This window comes from Leucoraja erinacea, chromosome 14 (genome assembly GCF_028641065.1).
Source record: "Leucoraja erinacea ecotype New England chromosome 14, Leri_hhj_1, whole genome shotgun sequence".
In the NCBI taxonomy this organism is placed as follows: Eukaryota; Metazoa; Chordata; class Chondrichthyes; order Rajiformes; family Rajidae; genus Leucoraja; species Leucoraja erinaceus.
In genome coordinates, this window is record NC_073390.1 from 32827024 (window position 1) to 32846492 (window position 19469).

At 42.4% G+C, this 19469-nt stretch overlaps 1 protein-coding gene across 7 annotated transcripts in view; it reads left to right on the top strand.

Moving 5' to 3' along the window:
- Positions 1 to 19469, top strand: part of yeats2 (YEATS domain containing 2) — a 118092-nt gene that overhangs the window by 79570 nt on the left and 19053 nt on the right. For all 7 annotated transcript variants that reach the window (XM_055646103.1, XM_055646100.1, XM_055646106.1 and 4 more), the window contains 5 exons: positions 6126 to 6287; positions 7029 to 7144; positions 9543 to 9698; positions 11329 to 11550; positions 12781 to 13066. In XM_055646103.1, the coding sequence (XP_055502078.1) occupies positions 6126 to 6287; positions 7029 to 7144; positions 9543 to 9698; positions 11329 to 11550; positions 12781 to 13066 (942 nt within the window). The remainder of the gene's footprint in view (positions 1 to 6125; positions 6288 to 7028; positions 7145 to 9542; positions 9699 to 11328; positions 11551 to 12780; positions 13067 to 19469) is intronic.

Genomic DNA, 19469 nt, shown 5'->3' on the forward strand with positions numbered 1-19469 from the left:
TCTCACCGGGGTCTCTTCTATACCCAGTAACTCTGCGCTCACTCCCCATCGTAACAAGGGCATAGTCCCTCTTGTCCTCACCTTCCACCTTACCAGCCGTCACATACGACAAATAATCCTCCAACATTTTTTGCCACCTCCAACGGGATCCCACCACTGGCCACATCTTCCCATCTCCTCCCCTTTCGGCTTTCCGCAGAGACCGGTCCCTCCGTAACTCCCTGGTCAATTCGTCCCTTACCACCCAAACCACCCCCTCTCTTGGCACTTTTCCTTGCAACCGCAGGAAATGCTACACTTGTCGCTTTACCTTCCCCCCCTTGACTCCATTCAAGGACCCAATCAGTCTTTCCAGGTGCGACAGAGGTTCTCCTGCACCTCCTCCAACCTCATATATTGCTTCCGCTGCTCTAGGTGTCAGCTGTTCTACATCGGTGAGACCAAGCGTAGGCTTGGCGATCGCTTTGCCCAACACCTCCGCTCGGTTCGCAATAGCCAACCGGGTCTCCCACATCAATCTGAAGGGTCTAGTCCCGAAACGTCGCATTTTTCCTTCCACGGATGCTGCCTCACCCGATGAGTTTCTTCAGCATTTTTGTCTACAGTCAAGTTTCATTTGTTCTTTTCGAAAACCCTGGCTTGAGAATCCTCGAGGTTCACCATTCCCCGATGCTTTTGTTTTCTTTGCTATTATTAATTATGTTGAATCTCAATCCCTTAATTCACTATTAGTTTTCATGCGATGTTGGGCATTTAATGATCCTTTAACACTCTAACTACCCTCTTTTACCTTATATATAATTGTCTTTTGTTTTGTTTTTTTACATCAAAGTATTGCTAATTTTCTTACGTATTTTCTTTGTAGCTGGCACTTTTTTTTGCCATCTGTTGTTGCAGCAGAGTAGTCTCGATGGGCCGAATGGCCTAATTCTGCTCCTTTGACTTGCGTACGTCTCCCAATTGGTAGCATCGGTATAATTCTTTTTAACTTATGTATAATTTTCCTTTAAGTTATATGATGTTCCTTGCTCCCTTAGTCATTCCCAGGTGGAATGCTCTTTTGGCAAATAGAACTTGTAATGCTCATAGTTAAAACTGCTTCTACTTTAAGTTAAGTTCTAATCTGATACTCTTTAACAGATGCATTCTGTTTATTGTGTATTAGTAGTAGTAGTAGTAATAGTAGTATAATGTTTTCCCTTTCAACAGCATATTGATCCCAACAATGTTATAATGTTTATCAGATAAATGCTCACACACTTTCAAAGTCTCAATTACCTGTTTATTACTCATTAATTTCTAGCATGATCTGACTCGAAGTTCTAGGACATTTTGTTGTTCAGAAACTATCCTAAAAACATTCCACCTATTCATTAATTTTCTGTCACTAAAGTTCATTCTTTCAATAAATTAAAGTTGCCCATTAAAATGCCATTGGCCTATCTGCATGCTTGTTTAATTTCTGCACAACTTTAGAAAGAGACTTATGTAAGGCTTCCAATAAAATCTTACTTTCTTTCTCTTTTTTTCTGTGAGTCTTCTCTGCAGTCCAGTTTGTCCAATCATGAATGGTGATGTGTAATTAAATAGTTAATTTAAAAAGGCAGCTCAGAAAATATTCCCATTATAAAGATCAACCATGGGAATGCATGCTAAAGATCTGACTGAAGCATTCAAACTGATTTAAGCCAGAAATGTCAATTGGATGCTATCTCAATTGCCTCCTGAGATTTTCACCATTAAAGAACCCAGTCTTTTGCCAATTTAACTCACCATGTAATATCAAGATTGAGTTGGGAACATTGTATACAGAAAAGGCTATACTCCTGGAGACATGTCCACAAGAACTATCTGCATCTGTAGCCCAGCGGCCCAAGTGCAGCTGCTACACTGGCATCTATCAAAACTTGTGGAAAACTGCCAGGTATATCCTTGACGAAACAATACCCCAGCACAAATCCAATTAGCATTAAAGTAGTCTAAATTTGATCGAAGTGATGGAGGTAGTTGAAGACCGTGCTGTCAAAGGGAATTTATTCATCACAATTCAATGTCTTCTTTCTACGTAGATGATGGACATATAAATTCTCCCCATCAGATCTAGCAAACTGCATGACAATATCTTCCTGGTCTTGTTGAGATACCTTCCCCAGATCTAGTCTGAATGCTCCAAGATCTAAAGCCCTCTGCCCTGCACCATCTCTCAAGGCACACATTTTATTTCTGTACACACTGATACAAAGCATGAGCAGTAATCTGGTGATAATTGTTTTTGAGATCTTCCTTTATCTCGCCCCTAAAGGGCCTGTCTCACTTGGGCGGCATTTTCGGCCTGAAAAGAGGTTGTCGTGTTTGGTTGGGTCATGACGATGGTGATGCGTGGTATCTCCCTGACAACCCTGGATTTTGGAATGTTCAAAATCCAGGTGCAACATCTGGGTGTCTCATCATGTAGTGCGCCATGTTACACGCTGACATATGGTGTCCTGCGGATGACGCCCGGTTAGGGTTAGGGTTAGGGACCACAGATAGGCTGTAAAATATTCTTCCTTCAATGCAATTTTAAACATTAATATATTAAAATTAATATAATAAAATCAATTGTGCAAATGAAAAAATGCCTGAGTCATTCCGTTTTATTTACAGATGTATTGATCCACTTCCAGATCCAATCACTGTCTCTAACTTTTCACAGGGATGGATTCAGTGAGTGTAGACTGAACTTCTCTCCTCTTTCCCCCCCCTCCCCTCCCCTCACCTTGCTTCAAAATGGGTGGTGGGTATTTAGACTCAGTGGCCGGAGCAGGTGGGTGGCACTGGCACATTGACAACATTGCCTGCACCCAGTTGAAAAGCCCACTGCCTCTGGGGGTTTGGAGAGACCATTGGAAGAGAGATCTGCCTCTGGGACAACTCGTGGCCAACGGTTTAGTTCCCATGCGGAGCAGGCAGAATATTGGGGGTTCGAGACCAAACCCTGGGGCCCCTGTGTCACATTTAGTTCAGAGATACAGTGCCTTTCGGCCCATCGAGTCCGCACCGACCAGCGATCCCCACACACTAATACTATCCCACACTAGGGACAATTTATACTTATACCAAGCCTATCAGCCTACAAACCTGTGTGCCTTTGGAGTGCAGGAAGAAACTCTAACCCTAGCCCTAACCAGAACACTAACCCTAACCCTAACCCTAACCGGGCGTCACCTGCAGGACGGCATACGTCATCATGTATGTCGTACAACTATGGGCGTCAGTCACAGACGCTCGCAGTCGGCGAAAAAAATTGCAAAGTGTGACAGGCCCTTTACTTCCTAAAATTTGACTACAAGACCTCAATTCTATTTTTAACAATGTTGTTGGTACCAATGTGGACCACAGTCTCTAGCTTTTCTTCCTCTCCCTCCAGAATAAGCTGGAATATTGACACCAGAGAGGCAGCATTTCACATTGAAGTCATATCTGTGACCACAGAAAAGCTTGAGTACTCCGCGAACTGTCACACTCTTGACCTTTTTAGTCCCTCGCAAATGGCTGATGCCATGGTGTCTGTAAGAGAGGGAATGCAAATTGGATGCCATAGAGTCATAGAGTGATACAGCGTGGAAACAGGCCCTTCAGCCCAACTTGCCCACACCGGCCAACAATGTCCCAGCTACACTAGTGCCACTTGCCTGCGCTTGGTCTATAATCCCTCCAAACCTGTCCTATCCATGTACCTGCCTAACTGTTTCTTAAATGATGGGATAGTCCCAGCCTCAACTATCTCCTCTGGCAGCTGTTCCATACGCCCACCATCCTTTGTGTGAAAAAGTTACCCCCCTCGGATTCCTATTAAATCTTTTCCCCTTCACCATGAACCTATGTCCTCTGGTCCTTGATTCCCCTACACTGGACAAGTGACTGTGCATCTATCCGATTTATTCCTCTCATGATTTTGTATACCTCTATAAGATCACCCCTCAACCTCCTGCACTCCATGGAATAGAAACCTAGCCTACCTCTCCCTGTAGCTCACACCCTCTAGTCCTGGCAACATTGTCGTAAATCTTTTCTGAACCCTTGCAAGCTTGACAATATCTTTCCTATAACACGGTGCCCAGAACTGAACACAATATTCTAAATGCGGTCTCACCAATGTCTCATACAACTGCAACATGAACTCCCAACTTTTATACTTAATACTCTGACTGATGAAGGCAGACATGGGTTTAGGTGTCCTTTAGCCATGGAACTAAAAGTGTGCTAAGGAGATAAATATAGCAACTGCCACAGAAAATTTAAGCTTTTTTTGCCCCCATTCATTAAGATTAGTGGTTTAATTTGTCAAATCCAAGCTTTATCCAAATTAATGTTTAATCTCTGGTTCATCTGTGATATTATTCACTGCAACGCAGAGAAGTAAAACATATCGGTATTATCATGAGCACAACTAACAAATACACACAACACGTATGTGGTAATCAGCCAGAAACAGGCCCGAAACGTGACTGTGAAGTCCCATACTGCCTTCATCAATAGACTCCACACGTTGATTAAAGCTTCATAAATAGAAAACTGAAATCGAATTTTACTGTACAAGATATTCTAAGAAGCAACTGATACCTCAGTGAAAGAGATTTAGAATAAACAATATGTGAGCAAGACCTTTCAAGCTCCTGTATTTTCCTCCCAGAAGGTGGGAGAGAAAAAAGTAAATTTAGCCAGCGTGCCAGGGATCTTTGACGATACTTCCAGTCCTCCTAAAGCAAGTGAACTGGATGGAGGGAAGTATTGAGGCTGTGGTGGACTGGGCTGTATCACCACCCACTGTAGGTTCAGGCAAACAAGAGCAGCGCAGTTGGCATATCAGGCTGTGATGCATCCTGATATAATACTTTCTATAGCACATCTGTAGAAGTTTGAGTGGATATCATGGCATGCCAAATCGTCCAGCAAACAAGATTACCTGTAATTTGTGCACATATAAAGTAAGTCAACATATATTCTCTTTCTCCTGCACTGCATTTAGCCCTGGATCACCTTGATGCCTAACAATGTAAATACGTTGATGTGCTTTCTAGATCACTGCATCTGTGTGATAGGAGACCATGTTAGATTGCTGGTGATGTGGATGCATAAGAACTTGAAGTTGTTGACCATCTCTACAGCTCCTCCGATGATGAGGACAGGGTTTTATTCACCTCCTCGTTTTCTTAGATCAATAACCACTTGCTGATATTAAGGGCTGACCTTGTGACATTAGTTTCTTACTTTCTTTCCTGCACTTTGTCTCATTATTGTTGTAGACCTGGTCGATAACAGTGGTATCATCGGTGAACCTAAACATTGTGTTGGCATTGTACTCGGCCACACAGTCATCTGTGCACAGGGAGTAAAGCAAGGGACTGAGCACACAACCCAAAGGGGCATCAGTGTTGGGGGTCAGAGTGGAGTTAATGATCTGACCAATTCATACCGACTGAGATCTGCCAGTCAGCAAGTCCAGAAGCCAGGTTTAGATGGTGGCCTCAAGGCCAAGATCCACATTTAGGGGTGAGCTTATTCTATATTATGGTTTTGAAGGCTGAGCTGTAGTCAATGAATAGCATCCTGACATGGGTGTTCTTACTTTCACTGTGAACCAGGGCTAAATGTAGTTCCAGAGAAAGAGAATCTATGATCACTTGCTTTTTCTGTTGACAAATTGCAGGTAATCTTGTTTGCTGGAAGACAGGTGCAAATGTTGGCCATTACCAATCTTTCAGGCACTTCATTAGGGTTGATGTTAAATCTAATGGGTGGGAGCCTTGACGTTCCAGCTGGTATGTCTGTACACTGCATCAATTTTTATATTTCATAGGAAGGTCATTATCCATTAATTTAAAAAGTGTGCTTTGGGTATGTTTCAAGATTACCAGAAGGGTGTCACCAGAAACCTTTTACAACCTGAATTCTTTAAACCAGTCGTGTAGGGAGCTTGATTATATTAGGTGAGGTCCATCCATAGTTCGGGATAATTAAACCCGATTGTCGGATGCAGTCAACCTTGTTTAAATAATGTACATATTATATGAAGTAAATTATACATATGAAATACTAACATTAGCTAGTGCTTCTTTCACACTTTGTTTTCTGATCTTTAGTTATGGCCACATTGCAGCTTCCAGCAACCAACTTGGCCAATCTGGCCAATCTACCCCCAGGGACCAAACTCTACCTAACAACCAACAGCAAAAACCCCTCTGGCAAAGGCAAGCTGTTGTTAATACCCCAGGGAGCCATACTGCGGGCTGCCAATCCAGCAGGTAAGATGCCAAAGCAGACTGTTTCTTTGTTGGGCTGTTTGTATCAAATTTCAGAGCAGAGTTACATTACCCACCTCAAAGTTCATTTGGCCTTCTATGCAGAAGCCCCTGATAAACATGTGATATTATGGGATGGATTTTTTTGCAGTTTAAAACTTCAAAGAGTGTACAGCTGACGTTCAGTGTCTCTTGATTGGGCAGTCCTCTCACCCCTGGAATTAGCTTGACGAATCTCCTTTGGACTGCCTCCAAACCTGCTGTTTCCTATTTATTAGGTAACGGACCAAAACTACGCAATACACCAACTGTGGCCTGACAGTTGAAATTGTAACAAGTATGATGGATTTGCTTACTGTGGCATTCATGGCTTCGGAATGCTTGTACCATTTTAAGTGTTTGGATTTCTTTGCTCTGTGTTGTCTTGCCTTCCTGTACAGACTTCCCTGCTATTAAGTGTGAAATCCACTTGAAGGCAATCTTCCATGCGGGGGTTCCAGTAGTACAATTATCAGTAATGAATAATTTTATTGCTGAAGTCTTTGCTAGAGTGAAAAAAAAGAGCCCTTTGAATGAGTAAGGTTAATAACAGTGATCATTTTTATTCCGAACTCAACAACAAAAAATATGTCATGCAGACTTTGTAAATTTTCTTTGCTGCTCACTGTTAATTCCTGCAAATTGGATCAATTGTTTTGCAGACTTTCGGTTGAGGTTAACCATCTGACATTGTTTGTTTCACAGGGCATCAGCTACCGGGAACATCACCGAGCACGACTGGCAGCATTCAGGGCACTGTGGTTGGTGGGTTACCACAGCAACTGGGCTACACCTCATACATTCTCAAGCAGACACCTCAGGTCAGTTCCAGGACTGCTGCCCACCACCGTCCACTGCTATTAAATGGGCCCATGACAACAAAAGGGCTTTTGATTGATTAATTTGAATGCACTAAGTGATTAACCTAGGAACAGATGTATGCCATTCAGGCCCTAAAGCTTGCTTACTTAATACTAGGAGATCTAGAAACTTATTAATGTTGTCAGCGACTTTGCTTCCACCACTCTCTTTGACAGTGTATTCCAAGTACTCGCCACTCTCTGGGTGCAATAGGTCCCTCTCACACCCCTCCTATATCTTTTACTGCTTACCCTAAATCTATCTGCTTACCCTAAATCTATGTTCTTTATACTTATCTACCTCTGATATGGATAAATAATTCCTTTAGTTTACCCCTCATAATTTTATATACCTTATAAAAGCCCTCCCCCTTCCCCCTTAACGTCCTCTGTTCCAGGGAAAAGCAGAGCTAGACCATCCAATCTCTCCTCATTACTGAAACGATCTATCCCAAACAACATCCAGGTGAATCCCCTCTGCATCTTCTCCAGCAGTATGACATCCTTTGTATAGTGTGGTGACTGGAACAGCATGCAGCTGAAGTTTGACTAATCTCTATATAACTAAAAGTCTTCATCTTGTTTGTGTCTGTGTGTGTGTTAATCTGGTTATTCCTATCTTCTTCCAAACGCAAGGCCACAGCCTTCCCATTTCCACACATCCTACTCACATTTTCCCCGTGGTGGCGATAAACATCTTCCCGTCGCATTTCCACCTATATTTCCAAAGTTATTAATCGTTGAAATTTTAAAAACAGCCCGATTTCTTCAAACTCACCCATTTTGGAAAAAAATTCAAGTGACGTCACAATATACTCGCAAGGCAGGACGGGCCACCGGGAGGGAGGGACACTCCAGCGCTCCAACGGCAGTTCGCAAAGCATGAATCACAATGGCCTCTCAAGCTGTCGTGCCACACCCCCACCCCCTCCGGGTGATTCATAATTAATGTTTTATAAAAAGCCAAACGGGTTGTGTTGGGGGAACGGGTGAGTGCTGGAATATTGCGTTGGGAGAGCAGACCCAATGGGTCTGCACTTGGTCTGGAGAATTATAAATTTGGAACACAACCTCTGTGTTCTTGTATTGATTGCCATGTCTACTGAAGGCCAGTTTCCCCACACGATTTCTTAACCATATAATCTACTTATGTTGCCATGTTCAAGGATCTTTGGACGTACACCAAGGTCCCTCTCTTCCTCACTACTCCCTTAAGCTACTATTCAGATTGTACGTCTTAGCCTCATTAGTACTTCCAAAATGCATCACCTCATATTTATGTGGATGAAATCCTATATGCCATTTCTTAGTCCATTTCAACATTGATATTACTCTGTAGCCAAATACTACCCTCTACAGTGTCAACAACTCCATCGATCTTCGTTTTATCTCTGAATATAGAATACCAGCCTGGAACACTCTTCCTAAAGATTATGGAATGACAGGACAATTCGAAATTTGGAGAACATGATAGATTTTAATTAACTTTGGATAGTAAGGACTGTGGAGCAAAAGCAAGACAGTGAAATGGAAGCACCAATCAATCACAATTAGGGCGGCACGGTGCGGCAGCAGTAGAGTTGCTGCCTTACAATGCTTACAGCTCCAGAGAACGATAGACGGTTCGATCCCGTCTATGGGTGCTGTCTGTACGCAGTTTTTAGTTCTCCTTGTGACTGAGATCTTCGGTTTCCTCCCACACTCCAAATACGTACAGGTTTGTAGGTTAATTGGCTTGTTATAAAAATGTAAATTGTCCCTAGTGTATGTAGGATAGTGTTAATGTGAGGTGACCGCTGGTCGGTTCGGACATGGTGGGCCGAAGGGTCTGTTTCACGCTGCATCTCTAAACTAAATTAAACTAAACAATGTAAATAAGTGGCAGAATAGCTTCAGGAATCTGAATGTCCTGCTCAAGAGTTGTTCTACCAAGAGCAGATGTACCCCACCAGGATTCAATGTAGAATGAAGCGATTGACTTCCATGACCTGAAAACACCCTTGAAATATCGGTATTATTTTAAGTAGACACTTGAAATCTGTTCATATGGGAAATACCTGTACTTCATTTAAAATTACATCTGCTCAAATCTTATCTTCCGTTCATTTGCAGTGGTCAAAGTTTTTGTGACACACAAGAGTATAAAGCTTTGGCCGGGCAGAGAATGGACGAATGTACCAATGCTGAAGCCAGGCCCATCTTGCTTCGTCCAGTTCTTTGGAAGAATCACTTTCACAATAGGCTGGGAATGTTTTCGTTTTGAAAGTTACCATTGAATTTCCTTGTGGTTTCCTGGCATGAAATTGCAATTCGCTCGCTTTCAAACTGATTTTGCTAACCACAGCCTTTCTCCTTTCAGGGCACATTTCTGGTTGGCCAGTCGGTTCCTCAAGCCTCTGTGAAACATGGACCTGGTAGTTCTATACCAGGAATACCAGTGCAAGGATCAACTTCCACGAGCTCCCATCAACAGGCTATCAGAGTATCCACTGCCCAGAAAGCAGTGTTTGCACAGGTAAATGCTGCATTCTGTCCAATCAATAATATTGTGGTTTTCTGACATTGACCCATATCTTGCTTGAGATAAGGGGGCACAGTTGTATTTGGTGCACTGATTTGATCCAGAAGTTATCTTAAAGGCAAAAACTGTTCATGCAGTCAGGAGGCAGTAAGGTTGATGTCAGTGTAACTTGCCTCAAGCAAAATATGAGGTTATGTAATCTTTTTGCCTTCACAGAACAAAGCAGTATGAATAACTTATTTATTCTTTCCTATTGTCCAAATGGAGTTAACAGCACCCATTACACAGTTGGTTTCAACCTTACAAGCCTCTGCATCCAGCATATCATCCTTCATAATTTCTACCAGCTGCAAAATGGGACCCCGCCACTAGTCGCATTAATTTCTCCCATATCTTCTGATGGCTCCCTGATCAGTTCTCATTATCGCCTTCCTTATCAGATTCAAGCATTTCTAGCCTTTTATCACCTCCAGCTTCGCCTGCCCCTCCTTCCACCTCCCCATCACCTTTCATTTACTGCCTCTGTCATCCACATATCTATTCACTCCCCTTCCATTACATGGCTCCACGTGTCCTCCTTGTTTCACTGCTCCACGGTCTTACCTTTGTAACAACTTGGTTTTTGCTCCATAAAAGCATCAAATATTTATTTTTGCCTTAAGCATTTCATGTTTGTCAGGTAAAAACATACCAACACTAAATGCTCCATATAAAAAATTGATTTAAGATGAAGAGAAATTTCTTAGGCTTTTACAAGGATCAGATGATACCAGAGCTTCCATCTTGCTGTAATGAATTCCAAGATGGCTGAGTTGAAATCTTGCCTGGAAGAACGATTTAAGGGAGAGCTTCCTGGTTGAAGTTATGTACATATTCTGGAAAGGAAGATCTGCTTGCGGGAATTTTGTGTTTTCTGCGTTTCTCTCCTCCTTAAAGTAGTATCTGAGGATGTTCTGCTCCTCCTTGCCTATGTGGTTATGCACACACTGATGTACTCAGCATTCATATTCCCAATGATGTCACAAACCTCTCCTGATCTTTAGATCTCTTAACTATTCACTTACTTTCTATTTTTCTCATTTTTAAAATGATTTCTCTTACCACTCTCCTCATTTCTCTTCATCTCCCCCTCTTTGTAGATTCCTAGTTTATTTAGGAGTTTCACCATGGTATATAAACTGAGGCATTGCAGATTCTATCCCCAGAGATCAGGATCACCCACAGGGTGAAATCAACAATTCTGTTGCTTCTATGGCGGTGTCAAGTTGGCTCGTTGTTGATGATATAGAGCAGCCATACAGTGATGAATGGCGTCACTATTTTAGTTTAGTTTAGAGATACAGCACAGAAACAGGCCCTTCGGCTCACTAATCCACACCGACTAGCGATCCCTGACATTAACTGACACTAGAGACTATTTTTTAATACATTTATTCCAGGCCAATTAACCTCCAAATCTGTACATCTTTGGAGTATGGGAGGAAACCAAAGATCTCAGAGAAAATCCGTGCCGCCATACTACTTGGGAAAGTGACATTTTTAGAGTGACAACATGACTGTAAGCTTATGCCATCATATATTTAAAACAAATTGTCAAAAAACAACAATGTCCTTTTGAATGCAGGTTGTTCCTAGTGCCCAGGCATCCTCTCTGCATTCAACTGCTGTTTCCTCGCTCGTACATTCTCCCTCACCTGATGGAACCACAAGACCACTCTCTGCAACTTCCCTCTCGCAGCCTGGCACCACCACCTTGCGAGTGACTGGAGGGGTCATCACAGCGGCCAGCCTCGCAGCATCGGCCTCGGGAACAACAACAGCATCCACAGGGACTTTGGCTCTACAGGTAACTAAAGAGGGAGGTGGCTGGCCGAGGAAGGCAAAGAATGACAGCACAATAATTGTACAACCGGAGCTTGCAAACAATTCTCTTTTAATAATGTAGACACAAGGAACCGCAGATGTTGGTTGACCCAAAAAAAAGTGCTAAAGTAATGCAGCAGACCAAAAGGGCACAGTGATTTGAGTCTCTTTTGGCAAAGTAGCATCTACAGTTCCTTGCATCTACACTTTAATGCTCCTCTGCGAAATCTCCTCAGGGTATGCCTACTTCATACCTGCCAACTAGTCTGATTTTATCGTATTTGTTCCGATTTTTGTTAAAATACTGTGAAAAATCAGAACAGTACGATTTTGAAATGAGGGGAAAAAAGAGGCCAATCAACCGCTGTCTCCCGGGGTTGCGTCGAATCACCGACCAGCTACCATTAAAATTCCCGTCCAATCAGCCGCTATCTCTAAGGGCATTGTGTCCAATCACATAATGCGCTGGTCACTTGGCGGCCAATCTCCGAGGGGCGTTGCGGCCAATCACCGACCAGCTTCCCTTACTGAAGCAGCATTTTTTCTCTGCTGTTTGCAAACAGTGCTATGCAAAGACATTTCAGGTAATATTCTTTGTAAAGATTTTTTTAGCTGTATGAAGTCATTTATTTCATGAAATATTTATCTTTTGGGGGTTATATTACTGGTTGTGTGCTGGAAATTTTCTAAGCTTGACTTTCAATGATAAACCTGGACAAATGCAAGAAAGCAGGTATGACATATAATACGCAATAAACTATTACAAATACACAATAAACAAGTTATGCATTCTTGTATTCTTACATGGGTATGACCACACATAAAAAACAAAAAGATTCAGCAAAATCGCACCGCGTATAAATACTGATTTCCTCAGCAAAATACTGATTTTCAGGTACTAGAATACTGACATGCTCTGACAAAACTTGGCAGCTCTGAATATATCGTAATATCGGCAACCTACTAAAACAGCCTTAAAATCCAGGAGCTAAGGCGGGCCCCTGGACCCAACCCATAATGGCTCGCACTTCGTCAACCCACGCACTCAGATTTTTCATTTTCAAATGTTGGCAGGTATGCTACTTTGAAGGAGTTCTCGTCCGCTGAGTGAGTCCCGCACTTTGTGTCTGTCTAAGAATGATTTGCTCAGATTTGTTATTAAAAAAAAGCATGTCTACTGAAAGACACTACTAATTTCTTGTTCCTTTAACAGTCGGAGCTGGCAGGCCCTGGCACCCCTGCATCGTCCACGGCACCCATTGTCAAGGTCTCAGGACAGCATCCATCCCTCCTGGTATCTCCAGTTCAGCTTGCTACTAACCAATCAACCCGCATCATCTCCGTTGGCTCCCAGGTAACATCCATGGTGACGTCTCAGAACAGTGGTGAAGGGCCGAGCAAGGTCAGCAGCTCGGGAGCATCCAGTGTGGTTTCCTATGAGTGTAATTCTTCTGCTGGGATTAACACCTCTAGTGGAAAAGCCATAGAGGCACCATCAGGTAAGACAGCAGCTGATGACGTTTCTAAATGAGTTAAGATGTATTCAAGAGTGAGTTAGATATAGATGTATTTAAAAGAGTTAGATATACCGGTAGCTCTTAAGGCTAACAGAATAAAGGGATATGGCGAGAAAGCAGGAATGAGGTACCGATTTTGGATAATCAGCCATGATCATATTGAATGGCCGAAGGGCCGAAGGGCCTACTCCTGCACCTATTTTCTATGTTTCTATGTAAGCCTTGTTTCCGCTTTGACCATTCTGAGCAATTCAACCATTCATCCATTCACTATGTCTCCTATAACATTCGCAGAAAGAATTTACCGTAAGATCTGCCTCGTGTTTCAATGGGCAATGGCCCTATAAGTGTCACCGCAGAGCATCTGAATATCATTACCAACATGTTATGGTATGTTCAAGGTGATTTCACAGCCCAGATGCTGGTTAGCTCTTTGCATTTGGTGCCTCTGTCTCTCCCTGGTTGGCGCTATTGCTGTAATACCTCTATGCCACCACTGTGAAATTGGTGACATCAACTGTGAAATCGGCACTTGCCATCCATGGATCAGATTATTTTCTGAAAGTGGCACGATCAAAGGGACTTCACATGGGAAGAAACTGGATAAACTGGATTTGTTTTCCTTAGAGCAAAGATGAGTCGGGCTGAAGAGCCTGTTTCTGTGTTGTGTGACTCTGACTAAGAGAAGAGCGAGGGTGGACCCGATTCACGTATACAAAATTATGAGGAGCATAGATAAGATAAATAATGAGGAACTTTTGCCACATCACAGTGATGTCTGTAAGCAGAGGGCAAAGGTTTAGGCCAAATAGTAGGAGATTTATAAGAGGTTTGAGGAAGAATTTATTCGTCTGGAGCGTGGTTGAAATCCAGAAGGTATTTCCTGAGAGGTGATGGCAGCCAGGTACTCTGACAGCATTTAAGGAGTACTTAGATATGCACTTGAAATATTATGGCACAGAAGGCTACAAGCCAGGTGCTGGAAAATGGGCAGTGTAGATAATTAAATGGTGAGCACGAATGTGTTAGGCATAAGGGTCTGTTTCCATGCCATTTGATCTATGACTCAGAAATTATGAGCAACATTTCCAGCAGAGGAAAAAAGAAAAATACGTTGTCACTTTCCTTTGTTAAATTACATTTTTTTTTTTAGAATTGTTTCACTGTGTTTTCTGTTAAGACTGATGTTTCAAACCCCTGGGCCCACTTGATATAAATCATGCCACTCAGAGTTAAAACCAGCAAGAAAAATATTGTAAGTCATTCTTGAGCACTTAGGAAATGAATAAGTGATGGGGATATTTTGCTAAGCTGTTCCTGTGAGATCAGGATGCAGTGAACAGAGAGCAGAGTTGGGTAGCGGAAAGAGTGTAATTGGTGAGAGAATAGAATGTGGCAAAGTATTGGGCTGTAATCTAGAAAATAATTGATTTTATGTTAAATTGCAATGGACTAGCTGTCTTGGTTCCTCCATTATCTTCATTTCCTAAATCAAGAATTTGGGAGGTGAGTCTGATGTTTTTTGAGATAAGTCTGCACATTGCAATTGGTCGCCTTCTCATCGAGCAGCTCCCTCCATGTTGTACCATCTGCAAAGTACTCAATAGCAATCCATCAGCGCTTCTTCAAAAGCAGCTGACAAATTTGCAACCTCTTTGATTAAACAGGATAGAGCTAGTTAACATGTGGGAGCGCCACTGCCTGCAAATTTGTTTCCAAGTTCTCTATCATTCCGTTGTAGAAATACGTCACCAGTCCTACATTGTCACTTAGTTAAAATCTGGAATTTCCTAACGTAACAGCACAGTGGTTGGAAGTTCATCACCAGGATTGCGCACATTCCAGAGGCAACTGGAGGAGATAGTGATGGGTAATAAATCCTGGTCTTACCAGAGATTCATTAAATGGTAATTACTGAGTCATGTCCTTCGCTCCATGTAAAATGGTCCAAGCCTTTCCTAATATTTCCTCATAAGTAAACCCTTACATTCTAGGCAACATTTCAATTAGTCTCTTTTGCATTGTTTTCTAATCCTCCTATATCCTTCTTGTAGTGTGGCAACCAGTGCTGTATACAATAGTCCCAAGTGCACCCTGACCAATGTTTTGTGCAGCTGTAACATGACATCCTAATTCTTATACTCAATGCCTTGGCCTAATAGGGCCTTCTTCACTATTCTATCCACCTGTGTCACTGATATCAGCGAGTAATGAACTAGCACCCCAAGGTCCCTCAGTATATCAACACTCCCGAGGTCCCTGCCACTTCCTTTATATGTTCTATCTATTACATCACACTTGTCTGGGTTAAATTCCATCTTCCGCTCAATTTTTCAGCCAATCTTTTTTCTTTGTATCCTTTCACAACCATCTTCACCATCTACGACCACCAATTTTTATGTTATCAACAAACTTGCGAATCGGTCCACCTATTCATCCCAGTCCCAGCACAAATCTCACCAATCCCACCCGTCCCTCATCCACTACCTTCTGCCTCCTATCAAAACCCAATTGTGGACCCAGTTTGCCAAAACATTTTAGATCCAATGTGTCCTAACTTTCTGAACCAGCCTACCATGTGGGATTTCATCAAAAGGTTTGCTGAAGGTAAGTTACAGCTCCTGCCCTGCCATCTTCAATTTTCATAGTTAATTCTTGACTAAAGCACAATTATGTTTGTGAGACAGGATTTTCTCTGCAAATAAAATATACTGACTCTTCCTAATTAATTCCCCCCCCCCCCCCCCCAATAATTTCTGTACTATTGAAGTAAGGTTTACCAGGCTGCAGTTTTCTGGCTTTTTGAATAAGGGAACAACATTAGCCCATCTCCAGTCTTCTGCTAAAGAGGGAACTGCAGATGCTGGAGAATCGAAGGTTACACAGAAAAGCTGGAGAAACTCAGCGGGTGCAGCAGCATCTATGGAGCGAAGGAGAGGGTTTCGGCCCGAAACGTTGCCTATTTCCTTCGCTCCATAGATGCTGCTGCACCCGCTGAGTTTCTCCAGCTTTTCTGTGTAACCTCCAGTCTTCTGCTACCTCACCCATGCTGAACAAAAATAGAAACACCTGCATTGGAGCCCCAGCAATCTCCTCCCTTGATGTCAGTGCATCACTCAATGCTTTCTCCACCAATCAGTGGCATCACTAAAATAAATTCCAGCAAAAGGGAATCACTCTGTGTTTCCTCCCACTGGGAGTAAACGTCTTTAGTTAGGTTTTTTTCTCCAACTGGGGGGGTCAGTACTGTCACTCATTGCTTTCCTCCTCTTGGACGTTAAGTGCTGTCGTTTGGTACCCTCCTCTCACAGAGTTAGGACCAGGGTGACTGGTATAGAGCAAGACTGAAAGTAATTCTGCTGTAATGACTGGATGTCAGCTGGTTCCTTTTAACAGGAACTGTAATTTACAAAGCCATTACTCAGTTGAGAAACACCCTGTGCCAGCAACGTTGCATTGTCAGTTAATTGATTTTAAATAATGGACATTCCAGCGAGTGTAACAGATTGAAAGAACACTGTACTTGAGTCAGGCCCAGGACAGGCCCACTGACCGACCGGTTCATAATTCTGGAGGAGGTTAACATTGGAGCAGCATTCAATCCACTGAGTCCACTTTGCTTTACACTTAGATCATGCTGATCTGTATTTTAATTTAATTAATTCCATATGCCTTACCTGAGAAAAACACCTAACATCAAACTGATCCAACCTGGAGCCTGAACTTTGTTTCAGTGGCTGAGGTTAGGATATCCATTTGCCTGTACTTGAAGAACCATTTACTGATTCTACCTGTGAATGGCCTTTCTCTGTTTCTCGCCTCTGGTTGTTGCCTCCTGCAGTGGTGGAGAGTATTTTCACTATCTACTTTATAAACATTTGTGATCATCATTTAATATTCTCAAGGGAGTTAATGGCAGCATATGCTAATAATATAACCCCTTTAGACTCGATATCATAGCAACCCATTCACAATTTATAATTTATATATTGGATCAGTGGTATTCATAAATTATGAGGATGCGGAAATTATTTGCGAGAAATTTCATGTGTTCCTGATTCTAGCAAATCATTTCACTTGGCTTCTTTATCTTCTTGCCCCAATCCAACATCAGCGCTTCTTTACTTTAGTGGCTGTGCTTACGTTTTCCCAGTCTCTCTGTTCAGGCTTACTTTTAAATAGTAGGTACCTGGTGAGAAACTGAAGGGAGCAGATAAGTAGTAATTTAAGAAGAAAGGAGAAATTACTGGCAAAATAGATAGGTAACTTTGTAGATCTACTGGGTAGGGTGGTTTATGAATGCATGTAGAGACGTATAATTGTAATCAGCTTTTCCAAGTAAGGCAATGGTGCCTATACATTTTTTTAATTCACATTTTTTTTAATGCACTATACAAATATATATTTATGATATGCCAATTGTCACTATCATGTACATTAAATTTTAATGCACTATACAAAAACAGAAAACAAAAACAAAGCATACAACTGTGCATAAATGGAAGTCTTCAGGCTGTGAAGTTCTCAGCGTGAATATGCATTCATTAGTGTATTCCTTATTTGATGCACCTATAGCGCATTTAGATCTGTTCACATCTATCTTTAAGCAAAACAAAAACCCTTGCCATTCATGTGGCCCGCTGGAGTGATAGCCCTTCTCTAGTTTGAGGGGTTGTCCCCACCAGACTCTTGCCCCTCGATGTCCAGCAGCGGAAGGACCCCCTCTCTAGTATGTGGGTCCTGCCCTACAGAGCTTTGGCGTTGGCTGCACCAAGCTTCAGTGAGTCTCTCAGCACATGCGCCTGTGGTGTGGAATGGGCTAGTTGGCAACATTCCCTGACAAACATCTCACTGTGCTGGCAGAAGTTGATTATTTTCCAGCAGCACTTGATGTCCATCTCTGAACATGGTGGTAGTGATAATGAGTAATATGCAGATTGATGATGAGGCGGTATTAAAAAAGGGTGTTTATGCTTAAGGCAAATAGATTATGTGAGTCTTTATAAAACACTGGTTGGGTCACAACGAGAATAACCATATATAACATATAACCATATAACAATTACAGCACGGAAACAGGCCATCTCAGCCCTACAAGTCCGTGCCGAACAACTTTTTTCCCTTAGTCCCACCTGCCTGCACTCATACCATAACCCTCCATTCTCTTCTCATCCATATGCCTATCCAATTTATTTTTAAATGATACCAACGAACCTGCCGCCACCACTTCCACTGGAAGCTCATTCCACACCGCTACCACTCTCTGAGTAAAGAAGTTCCCCCTCATGTTACCCCTAAACTTCTGTCCCTTAATTCTGAAGTCATGTCCTCTTGTTTGAATCTTCCCTATTCTCAAAGGGAAAAGCTTGTCCACATCAACTCGGTCTATCCCTCTCATCATTTTAAAGACCTCTATCAAGTCCCCCCTTAACCTTCTGCGCTCCAGAGAATAAAGCCCTAACTTATTCAACCTTTCTCTGTAACTTATAGCCTGCAGTTCAAGTCACCATAGGTTAGGAAGGGTGTTGATGCCCTTAAGGGAGTGCAAAAGTGATTGACTCTAACAGTTGTTGCGATGAAGGTTTTCAGCAACAATGGTAGACACAAAATGCTGTAGTAACTCAGCAGGACAGGCAGCATCACTGGAGAGAAGGAATGGGTGAGGTTTCAGATCGCGACCCTTCTTAAGACTGATGTCAGGGGAGTGGGCGGTACAGAGATAAAATGTAGTCGGAGACAGTAAGACTGGTGGGAGAACTGGGAAGGAGGAGGGGATGGAGAGAGAGGGAAAGCAAGGGCTACTTTGAGTTAGAGAAGTCAATGTTCATACCGCTGGGGTGTAAGTTACCCAAGCGAAATGTGAGGTGTTGTTCCATCCGATGAGTTTTCAGCAAAAATGATAGCTGGAGAAGCTGGGTAAAGAATAAGGGGTAGATCAATTAGGACTGAAATGAGGAAAACCATTTTCACCCAGAGAATTGTGAATCTGTGGAATTCTCTGCCTCAGAAGTCAGTGTAGGCCAATTCACTGGATGTTTTCAAGGGAGAGTTAGATATAGCTCTTAGGGCTAACAGAATCAAGGGATATGGGGAGAAGGCAAGAATGGGGTATGATTTTAGATGATCAGCCATGATCATATTGAATGGCGGTGCTGGCTAGAAGGGCCGAACGGCCTCCTCTTATTTTCTATGTTTCTACGCCAAGTTGACTTTAAGATTATTGATATCAAATTGGTCTTCATTCCTGTGGAGAAAAGTTATGAAATATTTTTTTCTGAGCCGTGTTCATAAGCTCCTTTATCACACCAAAGCGATCAGAAGGCAGTGAAGTATCGAGAAAGTATTTAAGAAAGTATTAAAGCACTGAAGAACAGTCCTGACACAA